This window comes from Mytilus trossulus, chromosome 2, assembly GCF_036588685.1.
Source record: "Mytilus trossulus isolate FHL-02 chromosome 2, PNRI_Mtr1.1.1.hap1, whole genome shotgun sequence".
Classification (NCBI taxonomy): domain Eukaryota; kingdom Metazoa; phylum Mollusca; class Bivalvia; order Mytilida; family Mytilidae; genus Mytilus; species Mytilus trossulus.
In genome coordinates this window covers 27,996,166-28,013,761 of record NC_086374.1, presented here as the reverse complement: position 1 = coordinate 28,013,761, position 17,596 = coordinate 27,996,166, and the positions used below count along the sequence as shown (strand labels likewise).

The following is a 17,596-nucleotide window of genomic DNA, read 5'->3' as shown; positions in this document are numbered from 1 at the left end:
TGGTAAAAGCCTTAAGGGCATCAAAATATGAAAAACCCCAACACAGTTATGGGATATATACAATTGTACATTAACACTAACAGTGCAATTAAAAAAAAAGATTTATGACAGGGAAAATGTTTTAAAGGTTTCAAAGGGGGGGGGGGGGGGGGGGGGGGGGCGGGCCCCCCAGGGCCCCCTTGATCCGCCTATGTACAGGCACTTGTTTCTATCCATACGAAGGTCGACTATCCATAAAAATAGAAGAAGGTAGGTAACAGATTTTTTTTTGGTCACAACAGTCTCCGCTTGGGACGCTTTTTCTACCCTTCAACTTAATGCTATAAATATATAAGGTAGGGATTTATAGCATTAAGTTGAAGGGTAGAAAAAGCGTGCCAAGCGGAGACTGTCGTGACCTAAAATTTTTTTATTTAGCCACCTTCTTCTATTTATATGGAGAGTCGACCTTCATATGGATAGAAACAAGAGCCTGTGTGAATAACACCTGGTTGGGTGGGGAAGGAGGGGTCCTGATCCAAAAATCTCGGGCTTAAATACACGAAATTTTAAGGTCCTGAAATTAAATAAATTCAAATCCACACATCATGAAATTCTAAAAAAAGGATTCCCCGATCATGAAGGTCTATCCCGAAATTATCATGAAGGTCAATCCTGAAATCCCAAGCTTAAAAACACCCAATCCCGCAGTCCCGATGAATCTTCTTTTTCTTCTTCTTCTTCTAGTTTTAGTAACAAAAATAATAAGGATAAAAGGTAAAAACTTGTATTTACACTGTACAGATCATATGGTCATAAGATAAAACACTGATTAGATTTAAAATTCAAAAAATGGATAAAACCTAAAATTAATAAGTTTATAAGACATGTAAGAGTCCACTTGTTAAAAGATAAAAATATGTTTTAAGATTTATTTATGTCAGTGATGATAGAGTTATCATCAATCGAGGTTCCTCATTAGATGTTTATATAAAATCTAAAAAAACTCATTAATTCATGTTGTTAATTTATTTTAACATGCATACCCTTGAAAACAAATAAGCACTGTTAAAGTCAATGTTCTGTTCGAATAGTGACTGTTAAAGTTGAGTTTTTGAGTCCAACAAACCCCCCTTGGAAATTCCTGGCTACGGGCCTGACATGTATTATTATGTGTATGTTGAAAATAGAACATTGAGGGTCATTTAAGATATAACTTATCATCTAGCAACAGGTTTACAATAATGTAGTTCTCGATTTTAATGGAGTATTTAGGGTTGGAATGAAAACAAAAATATCATTAATAACCATGATGATAAGTTATTATTTATACCAATTCTCATGACGGACACCAGCTAGAATTTGAGATGATGGGATGTTCATCATCAAGGAGTCCAATACAATTGTTTTCAGAGAACACTTCAGTTTTCTGTGGTTAAAGAAACCCAGTTTACAGGGACTTCTTTTAATATGACCGCAAAAATTAAAAAGAAATTGGTAGTATATTGGTATCACGTCTTCATTGTCAGACGGATTGTTTCTGGATAATAACTTTGAATAAGAAAAAAGAAATTAATAAAATTTTAACACAATGTTTATAACCACAAAAAGAAGGTTGGGATTAATTTTAAGGGGTTATTGGGTAAACAGTCTAGGAATTTAGGGCCAAAAAGGGGCCCAAAATAAGCATTTTTCTAGTTAAGACAATAACTTGTTTGTAACTGTATGGATCTCTCTGACATTGTACAACAAGTTTCCATATAACACAGGGAAGGCTGGGATTCAGTTTGGGATACATTTTTGGAAATTTGTAGGAAAAATGGGGCCAAATAAGGGCCAAAAAGCAGCATTTTTCTAGTTTACAGACAATTACTTGTGTTTAAGTGTAGGGATAGAAAATATTACTTTCAGCAAATGAGTAATTAAAGGATTACTTTTGTATTAAAAAAGGATCTGCTTAATTTTTTTTTCGCCATTGGAATTTTCTCAAATGTTTTTTTTAAAGACTTGAAACAAATTGCAGTGAACACAATAAGTAATTTCTTATGTTCGTGCTATTTAAAGAATACTCAATTTCTATTGTTACGAATGACAATGGACTTTGTTTGCGGGATGTAGAAGCAGGGGTTTCCTGAAACCCCGCTTGTCACACCCTGTGTTCAAAATCCATTGTTATTTGTTACAATAGATCTATTAAATTTACACGTGTTTCAAAAATAGAAACTATATAGTATAACAATAGAACTGGGGTGTAAGTGTTTAATCTCTAGCTGGGTAAAACCAAAGACTTGAAAAAAAAAAAATGGCATTTGTTGCTTCTCCATTAAGTAAGCAATATTTAGGAGTTGCTGCAAAGACTGGATGTCATGATAATGCGTTAAGGAAGGGTGACATGTCCTCTAAAAAACTGTTATCAAGTGAAATATCATGTCACAAATGCATAGATATAGGAAGATGTGGTATGAGACAACTCTCCACCCAAGTAACAATTTATAAAAGTAAACCATTATAGGTCAAGGTATGGTCTTCAACACAGAGCCTTGGCTCACACTGAACAGCAAGCTATAAAGTTCATTTTGTTGCTTGAATACAAAGCAGGATTTATATTCGTATCTAGTTAACATGTTCTTGTTCTGAAATGCATGTAATATTAGCCACTGGACATTTAACACCAATCAATTATCATCATCAGCTTAGATATCACTGCATGTCAGAATTAAAGATAGACTTAGATTAAAATCATATCTTAGATCTATGTCATTTCTAAAGTGTTATAAAACTATTTTTTTACAAAAGAGACAAAAGTATATGGAAGGGCACGTTATACAAGTTATAGACAGAATATTCTAGTTTCTGATGATTTCAAGATTTATTATAAATCCTGTTTTAATTTGTTAGTACATTTTGTACATTAACACACATGGTTATTGAGAGAAAAGATGTTGTTTTAGTACTTACAACCAAAATAGAGTTAGTGTTGAATAATAATTAGATTCATGTCTCCTTACTAAACTGACAGAAAACATGATCCACAAAAAGTAACTGTCCATATCTTTTGACATTTGAATTGCAATATATTTTTTTCCCACAAATGAAATTATTTACAATTCAAATGATGGTTAACTACTGTTTATTTTAAAATTTCGAGTCATTACATGTATATGCATTACGATACTGTGTCAGTTCTACAAGATTATTTTAGCATCTAATTGTTGAATGTCTCTTTTACTAGGAAATGATCAACAGTATAATGGAACAAATTATTTAGACAAAGAAGACAAATCATACCAATGGTTTGGTGCAACAGTAGTTAGTTCTGGTGTAAATGGTCTTGCATTGGTGAGTATTTTATAAATCAATAGTTGTGTGCGAAAGTAGTGAGTTCTGGTGTAAATGGTATGAGTCTTTGACATTGGTGAGTATTACATAAAGTTAAGGTGTGGTGCAGTGATATAGATCCAATGGATAAGCGTTTATTCTTAAAAAAAAGAAACCATGAGCCCAGATTTAGGAAGCATTGATTCTAGAAAAAGAATCCACGGTAGATGAATAGGCTGACGTCACCACAATAGTTTAAGTAGTTTTGAATTTTAGTGTCAATGTTCAGACTAATTTATTTGCTTTGGTTTCACTATAGTTAGTTCTGACATGTTTGCTGTTAATGGTTAAATATTTTTTTATATATATGGTTTACAGTCATGACAGTCATGACAGTCACAGCATAATCTTGTGAAAATGGCCCGACATTGAAAGTTGTAGACTGATACAATACCGATACAACTTAATTTCCATGCATCCAACTTACATACAGCTAAATCATATACATTAGAAAAAGTGTATCATTTCTAATATACTTTTTAGCTCACCTGGCCCGAAGGGCCAAGTGAGCTTTTCTCATCACTTGGCGTCCGTCGTCCGTCGTCGTTAACTTTTACAAAAATCTTCTCCTCTGAAACTACTGGGCCAAATTTAACGAAACTTGGCCACAATCATCCTTGGGGTATCTAGTTTAAAAAATGTGTGGCCTGACCCGGTCAACCAACCAAGATGGCCGCCACCGCTAAAAATAGAACATAGGGGTAAAATGCAGTTTTTGGCTTATAACTCAAAAACCAAAGCATTTAGAGCAAATCAGACAAGGGGTAAAAATGTTGATCAGGTCAAGATCTATCTGCCCTGAAATTTTCAGATGAATCGGTCAATCGGTTGTTGGGTTGCTGCCCCTGAATTGGTAATTTTGAAGAAATTTTGCTGTTTTTGGTTATTATCTTGAATATTATTATAGTTAGAGATAAACTGTAAACAGCAATAATGTTCAGCAAAGTAAGATCTACAAATAAGTCAACATGACCAAAATGGTCAGTTGACCCGTTTAGGAGTTATTGCCCTTTATAGTAAATTTTTAACCATTTTTCGTTAATTAAAGTAATCTTTTACAAAAATCTTCTCCTCTGAAACTACTTGGCCAAATTAATCCAAACTTGGCCACAATCATCTTTGGGGTATCTAGTTTAAAAAATGTGTGGCGTGACCTGGTCAACCAACCAAGATGGCCGCCACGGCTAAAAATAGAACAAAGGGGTAAAATGCAGTTTTTGGCTTATAACTCAAAAACCAAAGCATTTTGAGGAAATCTGACATTGGATAAAAATGTTTATCAGGTCAAGATCTATCTACCCTGAAATTTTCAGATGAATCGGTCAATCGGTTGTTGGGTTGCTGCCCCTGAATTGGTAATTTTGAGGAAATTTTGCTGTTTTTGGTTATTATCTTGAATATTATTATAGATAGAGATAAACTGTAAACAGCAATAATGTTCAGCAAAGTAAGATCTACAAATAAGTCAACATGACCAAAATGGTCAGTTGATCCGTTTAGGAGTTATTGCCCTTTATAGTCAATCTTTAACCATTTTTCGTAAATTAAAGTAATCTTTTACAAAAATCTTCTCCTCTGAAACTACTGGGCCAAATTAATCCAAACTTGGCCACAATCATCTTTGGGGTATCTAGTTTAAAAAATGTGTGGCGTGACCTGGTCAACCTACCAAGATGGCCGCCACCGCTAAAAATAGAACATAGGGGTAAAATGCAGTTTTTGGCTTATAACTCAAAAACCAAAGCATTTTGAGGAAATCTGACATGGGATAAAAATGTTAATCAGGTCAAGATCTATCTGCCCTGAAATTTTCAGATGAATCGGTCAATCGGTTGTTGGGTTGCTGCCCCTGAATTGGTAATTTTGAGGAAATTTTGCTGTTTTTGGTTATTATCTTGAATATTATTATAGATAGAGATAATTATAGATAGAGATAAATTGTAAACAGCAATAATGTTCAGCAAAGTAAGATCTACAAATAAGTCAACAAGACCAAAATGGTCAGTTGACCGCTTTAGGAGTTATTGCCCTTTATAGTCAATCTTTAACCATTTTTCATAAATCTAAGTAATCTTTTACAAAATCTCCACTGAAACTACTAGGCCACAATCATCTTTGGGGTATCTAGTTTGAAAAATGTGTCCGATGACCTGGCCATTTAACCAAGATGGCCGCCACGGCTAAAAATAGAACATAGGGGTAAAATGCAGTTTTTTGCTTATAACTATGAAACCAAAGCATCTAGAGCAAATCTGACAAGAAGTTAAATTGTTAATCAAGTCAATATCTATCTGCCCTGAATTTTTCAGATGAATTGGACAACTGTTTGTTGGGTTGCTGCCCTCCAATTGGTAATTTTTGGGGAAAGACGGCTTCAAGCCGTCAATCCCCTATGGGGTTGACCAGAGTGACAATCCCTCACATCATTCATTTTGTTTTTATACATGTTATAGTGTGGAAAACCCCCCAACAAATCTTACTTCGATTGAAGAGAAGGAGACCCAGAAATGAATAGTTTGACTTTAAACAATTTTTTACACATTTCCCTTCTGTTTCTCACGAAATTATCGTATCTTGAACTCTCCTTTACACTATTTACGTTTATTTTACAATCCGGAAAAATTAGTATGATGAGATATTCTAAATATATCCAACCTACATTGTATTTTATAGTGACGTCATTCTTGGAAGAAGCAGGGATATCCTTCACCAGTTCACTGGTTATTTAAATCATTCTTAGAGATCCTGCACTAATTACAAATTTGTATTTGTTAAATCTAAACATAATATTGTTTACTGTAGATGATTTAAACATCAACATACAATACTTTAATTTGTAGGTCAACAACTTTCAAAATAAACAAAGATCGTGGGGTTACATGAGACAGGGGAAAGAAACGATTTTATTACTTTTTTCGGGTCTCACTAATCAGAGACAAGAAGCGTCAAGAAGACTATTTAGCGACAAGACAAAATTATTCTTCTTGTCGCTTCTTGTCGCTAATTAGTGAGACCACTTTTTTCTGTAAAAATTCTGAGAATCTTCCTCCAATTCAGGAGCACCTCAATTGATGAGTAATTATCCACTAAAATAAAAGTTAATGTATTTAAACACTTCAAATGTGACATTTCATTGGATTAGTACTCTTCTATTAAAACTAAATTTTTGTGTACCTACATAATCATTGTAATGGTAAAAAAAAAAATAGCATTTTGTTGTTTAAACATATTTATTATTTACAAATATTTCAAAATTAAGATTTGGAAACAAGCTTCACACAGTTTACATCACTCATATTGTTTTTTTATTAGTACCTGCTTCCCTGTGATGAGAATTGTAACTCGGAACTTTAACAATGGAAATTTAAAACCGAATAGATTTTTCAGTCCACACTTTCTAAAGAAAAAACTTAAAAATCCAAGAGTACTGTCACAAAAAATGGAAAATGGCCCTAGCCTGCAGTTCAGTGGTACACAATCGTGATTTCAAAAAATATTGTAGTTGTTGTGAAATGACAGAATTCAGTTGAGTTTTAGATAATTAGCTATCAACTTTAATCAAATGTTTAGATTTAGAAGATGCAGATCTCTTCCATTGGTCCAAATTGAATCCTATATTACATAAACAACAATTGATTTCAATATTGTCAACCTTTCTACATGTTCTAGCTGTTCTCTTTTTCATTCTTCATATGAAAACTATCAAAAGATTACCCCCCCCCCCCCCCCCCCCCCCCTTTTTCCAAAAACATAATTAAATAGAAACAAGGGCCGTCTTTCCCCTCAGAGCTATTCAGCTCTTTGATTAAAGAAATTTTGCCGTTTTTGGTTATCTTGAATACTATTATAGATAGCGATAAACTGTAAACAGCAATAATGTTCAGCAAAGTAAGATCTACAAATAAGTCAACATGACCTAAATGGTCAATTGACCCCTTAAGGAGTTATTGCCCTTTATAGTCAATTTTTAACAATTTTTATTAATTTGGTAAATTTATGTAAATTTTTACCAAATATAGTTCTCTGTTACTAATGGGCAAAGTTCATGATAGATATAATTGTAAGAAGCAAAATCGTTCAGTAAAGTAAGAACTTCAAACACATCACCATCACCAAAATACAATTTTGTCATGAATCCATTTGTGTCCTTTGTTTAATATGCACATAGACCAAGGTGAGCGACACAGGCTCTTTAGAGCCTCTAGTTTGAATAGCCTAGCAGTTAAATTTCTTCAAGGTTAAAGATCAAGGATGAGCAATTTCTTATTATTTCTCAAGATGTCGGCAATAAAGTAATATATTTAACGTTGAAACATGGAGCCTGCTGATTTGATGGACAGCCATGAAGGCTGCACCTCATTGGAGATTTCCTGCAGCAATGCCATAAATAGTACAGGAAGACACATTTTTTTTGTAATGCCTAGAACAAATTGAATAAACAAAATGTATTAGTCTTGCTTGAATAGTTTGCTAAATTATAAGGCTGAGGCAGATCTTAAGTGTTTCTTTTATTCTTTCTGCACTGAAATTCAGAGCAAAATCTTTGGCATTGGGTAAGATTAAGATTTAGTGTGCTGTTTATGATGTTGCTGTATGATATATGACAAGTACATATATAAACCAATATCAGAGTAAACCTTATAAATATTGCAGTTTTAGTACATGTTTTAAATAAATGTCACAAGTAAGTGATCATCTGTCATTCATAAGTATAGTCAAATCTGATGTCAGATGACGATGATTGTAAAATTGGCTGATCAAGGTTGAAAAACTTGCTATACAGTTACATTCTTGCTATGTGATCTAATAAAAAAATGAAATATTTATATTTCTGCAGGTGTTTTATTAAGGTGCATGTACACTTATGAACATTGTTTCTTCTGAATGAATCATTTCCTTGTGCTTATAAATAACTCAATATTACATGAATCAGGTATTTTATGGCAGCTTCAATTACAGCTTAATTGCCAAATTTCTCTTCACATAAATGACATTGGTGAATGTGTAGTTATAGTATTTATATATAAGAGGGGTCTCTGTCTTTGTTGTTGTTTTGTACAGGTTTCTGTAAGTAAAAGTTTCAAGTTGATTGTTTCAAGTTGATTTAGAATTAGAATTTGGCCAGCAGACATGTTCCATATCTGTAAGTCATGTAATGAGTGCATGCAATTCTTATATTTTAAAAGTTTACACAGAAAACCAAAGGTACTGACTAATAAATGTATCATTCACCATGTTTATTAGCTTCTGTCTTGGTATAACAGGGTTGGATCCAGCCATTTTCAAAAGGAGGGTTCCCAACCCAGGATAAAGAGGGGATTCAATTTATATGTCCCCATTCAAATGCATTGACTGTCCCAAAAAAAAAGAGGGTGGGGTTCCAACCCAGGAATCCTTACTCTGGATCTGCCACTGTTTAAACCTTTGTTATTTCAACACAAAAAATCCTTGGTTTAGTCACGGAAATGAGCTTTAGTGGTAGTACTTGTTGGCTTTGAACTACAGCTTTCTTTAGCTGAAGTAAATGAAATAGCGTGCATTCATAAGTATTCATGGGATACCAATTTGATATTGTTGGTATAGATATAGGTCCCAATGAATTTAAAGTTCAACTAAGTTTACATTTTCTTAAGGTTAAATGCAAATTTTGGCAAAACCATCAAATCAAATATCAAATATAAAAAAAGAAACTACAATTTTTCCTCAATCCACGAAAGTTGCTGCCATTGAAATATATATATGTACTAAAACAATCAAATTTTCTTTTTATTTTTGATGATCTATTGCCCACAGCATATATACAAGTATAGTCACAAGTGTCCTCTACATGTAATTATTTGAAGACATACATGTACGTTGAGACAGTAAATCATTACTTATATAATTGGTTATACAAGTAGATGAGGAAGTGTTAAATTGAGACTAACCACTTTAACCAAAGTACTTTGTACAAAAAGTATTTCTCTTTTTCTAATTTAATGAAAGAATTTGAGGAAGGAAAGCAAATAGTACTGTATTTCTTTGTGTCATATACTTCAATAAGTGAGAAGGTGGCTATTGATAGAGTGGAGTTAAAATGGGGTTTCTGATCCAAAAACTACTCAAAATGTAATACAATAGAAAGATTGTAACCACACAAATATTTGTTAAGAGGACATTTCCCAAATCAAAGAACCCTGGTCATTCATTGAACAAAAAACCAAATAACTAGAAAAATAATCATTGTTACACTCTCTGTCAAAAACACCTACAGAAAACTTCATAAACTCTTACATTTTTGACGAAAATATCTGTACATTCCACAAATCTACTAAAGATTGTATGACTGTAACACAAACTTTATGACTTTTCTGTAAAAAATTAAAATTCCCTTTTGAAAACTTTGCTAAGTATACTTTATAAAGATCTGATAGGTGAAGAAAAGTACAGGAAAAGTACACTATTATACTAGTACATGAGGTTGATATACATTGTACTGTATAGACATGATAGACTGATATTTTGTAATTTTCATTCCTGAATGAATAGGTAAATGCATTGATGAGACCTGCATGATTGTGTACTCTGGTGGCATCATTAATTGATGTGGGATGTTAAGTATAATGACCTGAACAAGAGAGGGTACCTGTTGTTTTATCTGATTATTACTCATTATCTTACTAATCTCAGGTCTGTTGTTCTATACACAACATGTCTTTTGATGGTGAATAATTCTAGGATTGATGAGTAGATGAGACATCTTCATATTCTCTTTGTTCATACTTCATGGTTTTTAGTTGTTTTCACTTGTAAAATGAGCTTTTGCAGAAATATTGTTTTAGTTATAATAGGGTAGTGAAGAACTGTTTGACCATCAATCCCCAAATGTACCCATCACCAATGGCAATCTTTTGAAAATTATAAAACACAAGACAATTTTATTCCACCAATTATAAGACATGTAAGATGCTTATCATGCTGAACATCCAAACTAATTTTAATGATGATAACTATTGCTGCAGTTAAAAAGATTTATATTATATACATGTACAACATAGACAATGAGAATAATGTTATAACTTGGCTAACTGTAATCATGGTAATTTTGAGAAATTATGCATTGGGAAATAAACCCTGAAATTTCAATTGTTATTTAGTATTCTTCTATTCAGAGATTCTGAGGGTTCACTTGAATGAGTAGGCATGAATCTAAATATGATTTAAAGCTGTTTGGAAGCAATAATACGTCTTTATGATTCTTTTAATCAAGGTGGATGTACCCATCGGTATTACTCTGTCTTTGGTTGATCTCATTTGTACTATTTTATATTTTATATCCAGGAATGTTGAGGAAAAATGAGAGGACCCTCAAATTAATACCTTTTATATTGTCAGTTGATGTTTATGTGGTGTATAAAGGATTTCCTTTCTTTGACCTTGAGGTCAAGGTATTTGTACCAAGTTATTACATGTAATAATAGGAGGTTAAAATGTGGCATGTTAAATGATCTAGTGGGCATCAGTGTTCAAGAGATGTGAAACAAGAGTTAAAATAATACTTTGTCAAGTGGAACCTTATGGGTTGTTAAATTGTAGTTGAGAAAAATGTAGGGCTGAAAGGAGTATGTTGATCTATGTTATATGGGGGTGATACAGTTCAAATAATTTACCATTTTGTCACAACTTTTTTCAATCTTTATTTATTTTTAATATGGGTATCAATTTCAATACCTAAATCAAGAATTTTTTTATTTGCTTTAGAAAAGTAGATACTGGTTTTAAGTTCTATTTTCATGCACAGTGTAATCTGGATGACAATATTCCTAAACAATGACCTTTAAGGTTGCAATACTGGACCACAACTGTATGTCTTTGATTGATTTTGTGTTTCCTATATACAGCTTTTAGGCTTAAAATCTGATGGTTTTGGGCAATTTTTAATAATAATAATAATAATAATAATCTTTATTTCAAGAGGGTATGCTCAATTAGTACAAACACTATTCTCCCTTGAGGCCCTCACACTCCACTCACAATGCAATTCACACAATTTCTTCATAACAAAGAAAAACATTAGAAAACATAAATCAAAGTTGATACATAGTCATTTAAATATTTCCTGGATTTTCAAGTAAAAACTTAAAGCAGTTTGTTTTAAAAGTATTTATGTTTGACATGTGTCTTAGTGCTTCTGGTAGTTTATTCCATAAAGTTGGGCCAGAATATGAAAAAGATCTTCTAAATGTGTTTGTTCTTGCCTTTGGTATATTAAGTAATTGGGTAGTATTTGATCTAAGTTGCATTCCATTTTTATTTGAAACATAGGCGATTTTGTTAGACAAATATTCTGGAACAGATCCATATAAACATCTATGAACATATAAGGCCTTGTGGTAAATCACACGATCAGTAAATCGAAGCCATGATAACTTTTTAAACATTGTATTAGATGGGGTATCATAAGGAAGTTCAAGAATAATTCTAGCTGCTCGTTTTTGAAGTTTATCTAATCTATTTGTATTTTGGTCACTGGTGTTTCCCCAAATTGTACAACAGTAATCCAAAATAGGGAGAATATAACCATTAAAGTATAACTTTCGTGTTTCAAGGGGTAGGGATTTCTTTATCCTAGACAAAAGATTTAGCCTTGTACTGATTTTTGTGCACAAAGTGGCAATTTGGGCTGACCACTCAAGATTTTCATCAATAAAAACCCCAAGGAGCTTTTCACAATTAACATCTCTAATGTGTGAGTTACCAACACTCAAATTTAGAACATGGTCTGTTTTTGCTAGTTTCTGTCTAGACCCAATAACCATAGATGTAGTTTTTGTTGGATTTATATACATCTTATTTCCCTTGCACCATTCTTCAATTCTTTCTAAATCATTTGTAATGCTGTCCTGGATGGTATTGAGACTACGACCTGTGCAGTGAATGGTAGTATCATCTGCATAGAGGTCTGCTTGAGATGAGGTTATATGAAGGGGCAAATCATTAATGAACAATAAAAATAAAAGGGGGCCTAATATGGAGCCCTGAGGTACTCCAGTTTTTATTTCTAGTGCCCTTGACTTAATTGTCCCATTTTCCACTTGTTGGAATCTATGAGATAGATATGATTTAAACCAGTTACATGATAAATTTGAAATTTTGTAGCACTGCAGTTTTTGAAGAAGGATAACGTGATCTACCAGATCAAATGCTTTTTTAAAATCTAGGAAGATAATACCTATAATTTCTCCATCATCAATTGCTTTCAACCACTGATCAATAAGTTTTAGTAAAGCAGTATGACAAGAGTGGTGGCTTCTAAATCCAGACTGACTTGCATGAAGGAGCTTATATTTTAATAGGTATCGGTATAGGTGTTTGCAGACATGCTTTTCAAAAATCTTTGACATAGTAGGCAAAATAGATATTGGTCTATAGTTGTCGACAGTATCTTTAGGACCATTTTTATGGCTTGGCATGACACGGGCATTTTTAAGCTCTGAAGGAAATATACCAGCAGTGATACTCCTATTTATAATATAAGCTATTGACGGTGAAATAACTTCTGATGATAATTTAAGAATGCGAGGACTTATCTGATCAATGCCTGTAGCTTTTGCAACATATAAATTGCTAAGGCAGTCCTTAACTTCTGCAACTGTTATCAAGGGGATGTAAAACCAAGTATCTTGAGTACTTTTGCTGCTACCTCCTCATAAATCTTATTACTATCAAATTTGTATGATTGAGATGTTGATAGGCTATCTTTTGGGGCAATATTTATAAAATGTTTGTTAAAAGCATCAACTATATGCTGAGTTTCTGTGATAACACCATTGTGTGTCTTAAGTTGGGATGGAAAAGGAGAACTTTTTGTTTGGTTGAGCCCCTTGACATATTTCCATAATTCTTTTGGATTTTTAGCCTGTTCAATGGATGTTTGAAACTATAGACAAATGGTGTGTGTTCATATATATTTTAAACAACAAATGATACTGTTCCATTTAGACAGATACACAACAGTGATATGACTGGAACAGGGATTTTTGTGATAATTTAGATCTTCTTAACAGATGTTTACAAAGATAGTTATCTATTTACATAAGAGTTCCTGGATATTTATAGCACAGGCTAATTATCTCTGGCTGTGCAGGAAGTCCATTAAAATAAGCATCTGTTTTACTTTACTGGTCTACTATAAGATGTCTGATAACCTGAGGTTTGTTGCTGGATATTTACTTACATGGCCCATTTTCCCCTTAATTTTCCCAAAAAATGCATTTAAAAAATGAAAATGTGAAAGATGATAATAAAAAAAAACATAGAAGTATTACCTCTAGCTAATCTTAATTAACAATGTAAAAAAGTCCATTAAACTATAACATGTTTAAAATTCAAAGAAGTTGTATAAATAGTTAAGCTTTTCTATTGATAATGATGGGTAAAGTGTCACCATCTTCAACATATAGGGTTAGGTTAACTTAAACAAGTGGTAATTGAGTCTCTTAATGTTTTAACCATGGGATTATTCAGAACTTTTAAAAGTTCATTAACTTAGTTTTTTTTAGGAGGAGCAAAGTTTGATGTATCGCTGTATATATATATATAGTAAAGACTTTGTTTAAATAATATTAGTAATGGCAAGTTTCTGATAACCACATCTTCTTATATTTGTATTTAGTCATGTTGGTTATGCGGGGTTCACACATTGCCGATTATTGCTCCCGTTTGAGATCAGACAGCAATACGATATGAAAAGTGAAAAAGTCGGATTGGTATCCTCAATTATCTGGAATGTCCTATCATTGTCTGAACGCATTCGTTTTAGTTCGTAACAGATTCCTACGGATCGGAAAGGGTCCGAATAGTTCGGCAAAGCATCCCGACAGTTAGGTGCGTCCCGTAACATTCGGGGCAACTCAGCCGATTTTGTCTAATCGGATTACAATCGTGGCTATGTCGTGACAGATTCTGCTGTATCGGATCGAATTCCGAACAATGTCTTGTGTATTCTGGACGGTGTCCTGTCGAACGGGAATGATCCGGAGTAATTTTTCATAGCTGTTTTTCTGCCGATTGAGTCCAGATTGCATCCAGATCTTGTCGATTGCGAACTGTTTTTTGCCGAAACCGTTCCGAAACCGTCCCGTTATAAATACGAAATTCGTCAATGATACCCACGTCAGAGTCCCGACAACTACAGAATACAATACGACTGAGACCAGACAAAGCCGTTTGCAATGCGATAGAGTGGACCGTGATAGGATTACGTTCCGACAGTACCTGATCATCCCGAACATGACGACAGTTTTGGAACAAATAACCTCTGTCAGCGTCGGTTCACTGTCTGGTCACTGTCTGATCTCAGTCGGATTACATTCGGTAGAGTCGGGAAGCAGTCGTGACAGACTCGGTCGAATTTTACCTGGCGAAAAATACAAATCGGATAAGAAGCGGATTCAGAACGGGATTATCGGGACTTATTCGCTTAGAAACAGTTGAATATCGGAGCTTCCTGAACACTATCTGATTGTTGTCGTGATCAAATTATTTTTTTTACAAATTTTAATTTAAGTTTGAATTTCCATCCACGATTCACAGGATCTTGATCAGACTTTTAATAAATTTTAATCGGGAATGGTCCTGTCAAGAATGGTAGTAAAAATCGTGAATGTGTGACCCCAGCTTAAGGCACATGAAAATGGTGAAATAATGCATAATAAAACTAGTTATTTGAGATCCCAACTCTCTTCTGTCTTGTTTCAATCAGTCAAATACCAAAGGATACATAAAAAAAATGAAAAGAAGAATCTGTGTTGGTTAAAGTTGCTTTCTGGACAATGAGATTTTTTGTGTAGGTCTTTTGAAGAAGAATTGGTGGTAACTGATAAATTTTGACCCACTTGCAATTTGTTTCATCAACAGTACTGTGGATTCATTTATTTTCATGGGTACCAATTTTTGTGGATTGAGGAAATCTTTAATGTTTGTGGATATTTGATTTCATGGTTTTGTCAAAGTCTGCATACATTTTTTATAGAACATATGTAATTTGTTGGACATTTAAATTCATGGTTCCTGGCTAACAACGAAATCCACTGAAGTTTATATCCAACGAATAATAATGAATCCACAGTAGTTGGGTAAAATTTTCTTCCACTCTGATATTTTTTCAACAAAAGTAGTAGAATTTTTCTAGTTACTTAATTATGAGTGTTTTATTTTGCAGGCCTGTGCACCCAGATATAAATATCATTCAACAGCATTAGACAAAGTAGAACCAGTAGGAACATGTTACTTAGGTCGGCCAGGGTCAACATCATTTACAGAATATGCACCCTGTAGAAACTGTAAGTACACCCATCTGTCAAATATTGTGAGAATAACCATATTATATAAGATATACAATTTGACAGACACATCTCTGTTTTCGAGATACACTGATCATCATGATCATGTATGTTTCAGTATGGTTTATAAAATGTTCTATTGTGCCTCGTTAGAAAAATAATTTCTCACACAGATTTGAAACTTACTCCTCTTCTATGTGAAATCTACAATGTTATATGTTTGAATGTACATGTATGACATCTTATTCATAGTCGTAAAAGTACTTGTAAGCTGCTACTCTAAAATATGTGCTAAAGAGGAAAAGTTCTTCAATTTTATAAAATAGATAAATGTCCCTAATTGGTCATGACATATAGTACTACCAGTAATTATTAGTTGGTCCTGAAGACAATGGAATAATTGTTCAGATTTTGTTCCAGTAGGCCTGTAGATTTGAGCTAATTTGGTTTGTTAGTCACATGTTCATGTTTACTTCTGTCTCAAGTATTCATTTTAAATGTCAGTTGAATTTGTGTTATTCAGAATTATCTTGTTATTTAGTTCATGAGTGAACAAATATAAGACTAATATAGTTAAAAACATAGTTGATTTGGATTGGTATAGCATTAATGCCTTTTACAAGAAACCATTTCAACAAATTTGAATGTTTTAGATAGACTTTTCATATTTGAACATCAATCTGTAGAAATTTTTCAGCAATGTCAAATGTATTTTACTTAAAAAAAACTAAAGTATTGATTCCTATGAACAAATATGGTTTTCTTCTTGGAATGACAATGTTTTAATATGAATTTCAACTTACACATACCTACAAAGACATTGTGCTGATGGTGTTCAGGTGAAAACAGATTCATTTTGGTTAAAAACAGAATTTCATGAAATCTCAAATAAGTAAAATGAGGCATGATAGAAGTCATGTGGTCAGTCCAAAGTCAAACTCAATAGCAAGTGTCCTAGTACAATGTAGTAATTCGTAGACAAAACCTGTTATAATTTATAATGGACAATTGTGGACAATTTGAATCTATCAAGTTATTTTATCATTTTTCCACATACTGGATATTTTCCATAAAACTAGCAACAATTTCCAGATAGCTGTCTTGTGTATTAATTTTGACTCAACTTGGCCAATTGAAAAAAGTGTTATGTTTCTGGTGGTTGCAATGTTAGCATGTGTAACTGTTTGGTTAGGTTAGTTAATTAGGAACTATTTTTGGTAGGTCAATGACATTTGGTATGTAGTTGTTTTAGCATTTCCATGGAGATAATATGGCCAGGCCCCTCATCATGGTCAGGGGCGGATCCAGCTATTTTAAAAAGGGGGGGTTCCAATTACATGTTCCCATTCAAATGCATTGATTGTCCCAAAAAAAGGGGGGGGGGGGGTTCCAACCCCCGGACCCCATCCCCCCCTCTGGATCCGTGCCTGATGGTACATTGAATTTGAATGTGTATTACTGTTTTAGTTCTTATCATTTTTGGGTTTCAAATATTCAGTTTTGAGCTTTTCTCAGTTGAATGTTTATACAAAAAAGCCCTTTAAACATGTTGAATGTATGAAATTTATAAAGTGTTGGTTTTTTCTACAACAATTAGTCAACATTTGCATTTTACTGTCAAAATTTCAAAAAGGCAAGTCTTATATCTGTTCTTAACATTTAATGACCTAGGAATAGCTTATTTGTAAAGGAATGAGTGTTGAAAATAATAGCAGGTAGGCCATAGAGGATTGTTCCTGCTATTTTTAGGATAGTTATTTGCTCATAACAGATTCAGCTGTCATGTAGAAATTATGTTTACAAGAAAAATAAGGGAGGTTGGTTAAACATTGCTTGCCATTCATATTATATGCAGCTCTTTCAACAAATGACAAGAACATAAAAATGAATAGCATTGTAAAAATATAAGTATTTGT

The 17,596-nt window shown here is 33.2% G+C and overlaps 1 protein-coding gene across 3 annotated transcripts in view; it reads left to right on the top strand.

Annotated features, from left to right (window-relative positions):
* The window catches only part of LOC134706909 (integrin alpha-8-like), a 70,759-nt gene that overhangs the window by 4,942 nt on the left and 48,221 nt on the right, over positions 1-17,596 (top strand). For 2 of the 3 annotated variants that reach the window (XM_063566267.1, XM_063566268.1), the window contains exons 3-4: positions 3,212-3,318; positions 15,560-15,680. In XM_063566267.1, coding sequence (XP_063422337.1) covers positions 3,212-3,318; positions 15,560-15,680 — 228 coding nt within the window. Of the gene's footprint in view, positions 1-3,211; positions 3,319-15,559; positions 15,681-17,596 lie in introns of those variants that run through there. The other variant, XM_063566269.1, reaches the window with a different exon arrangement.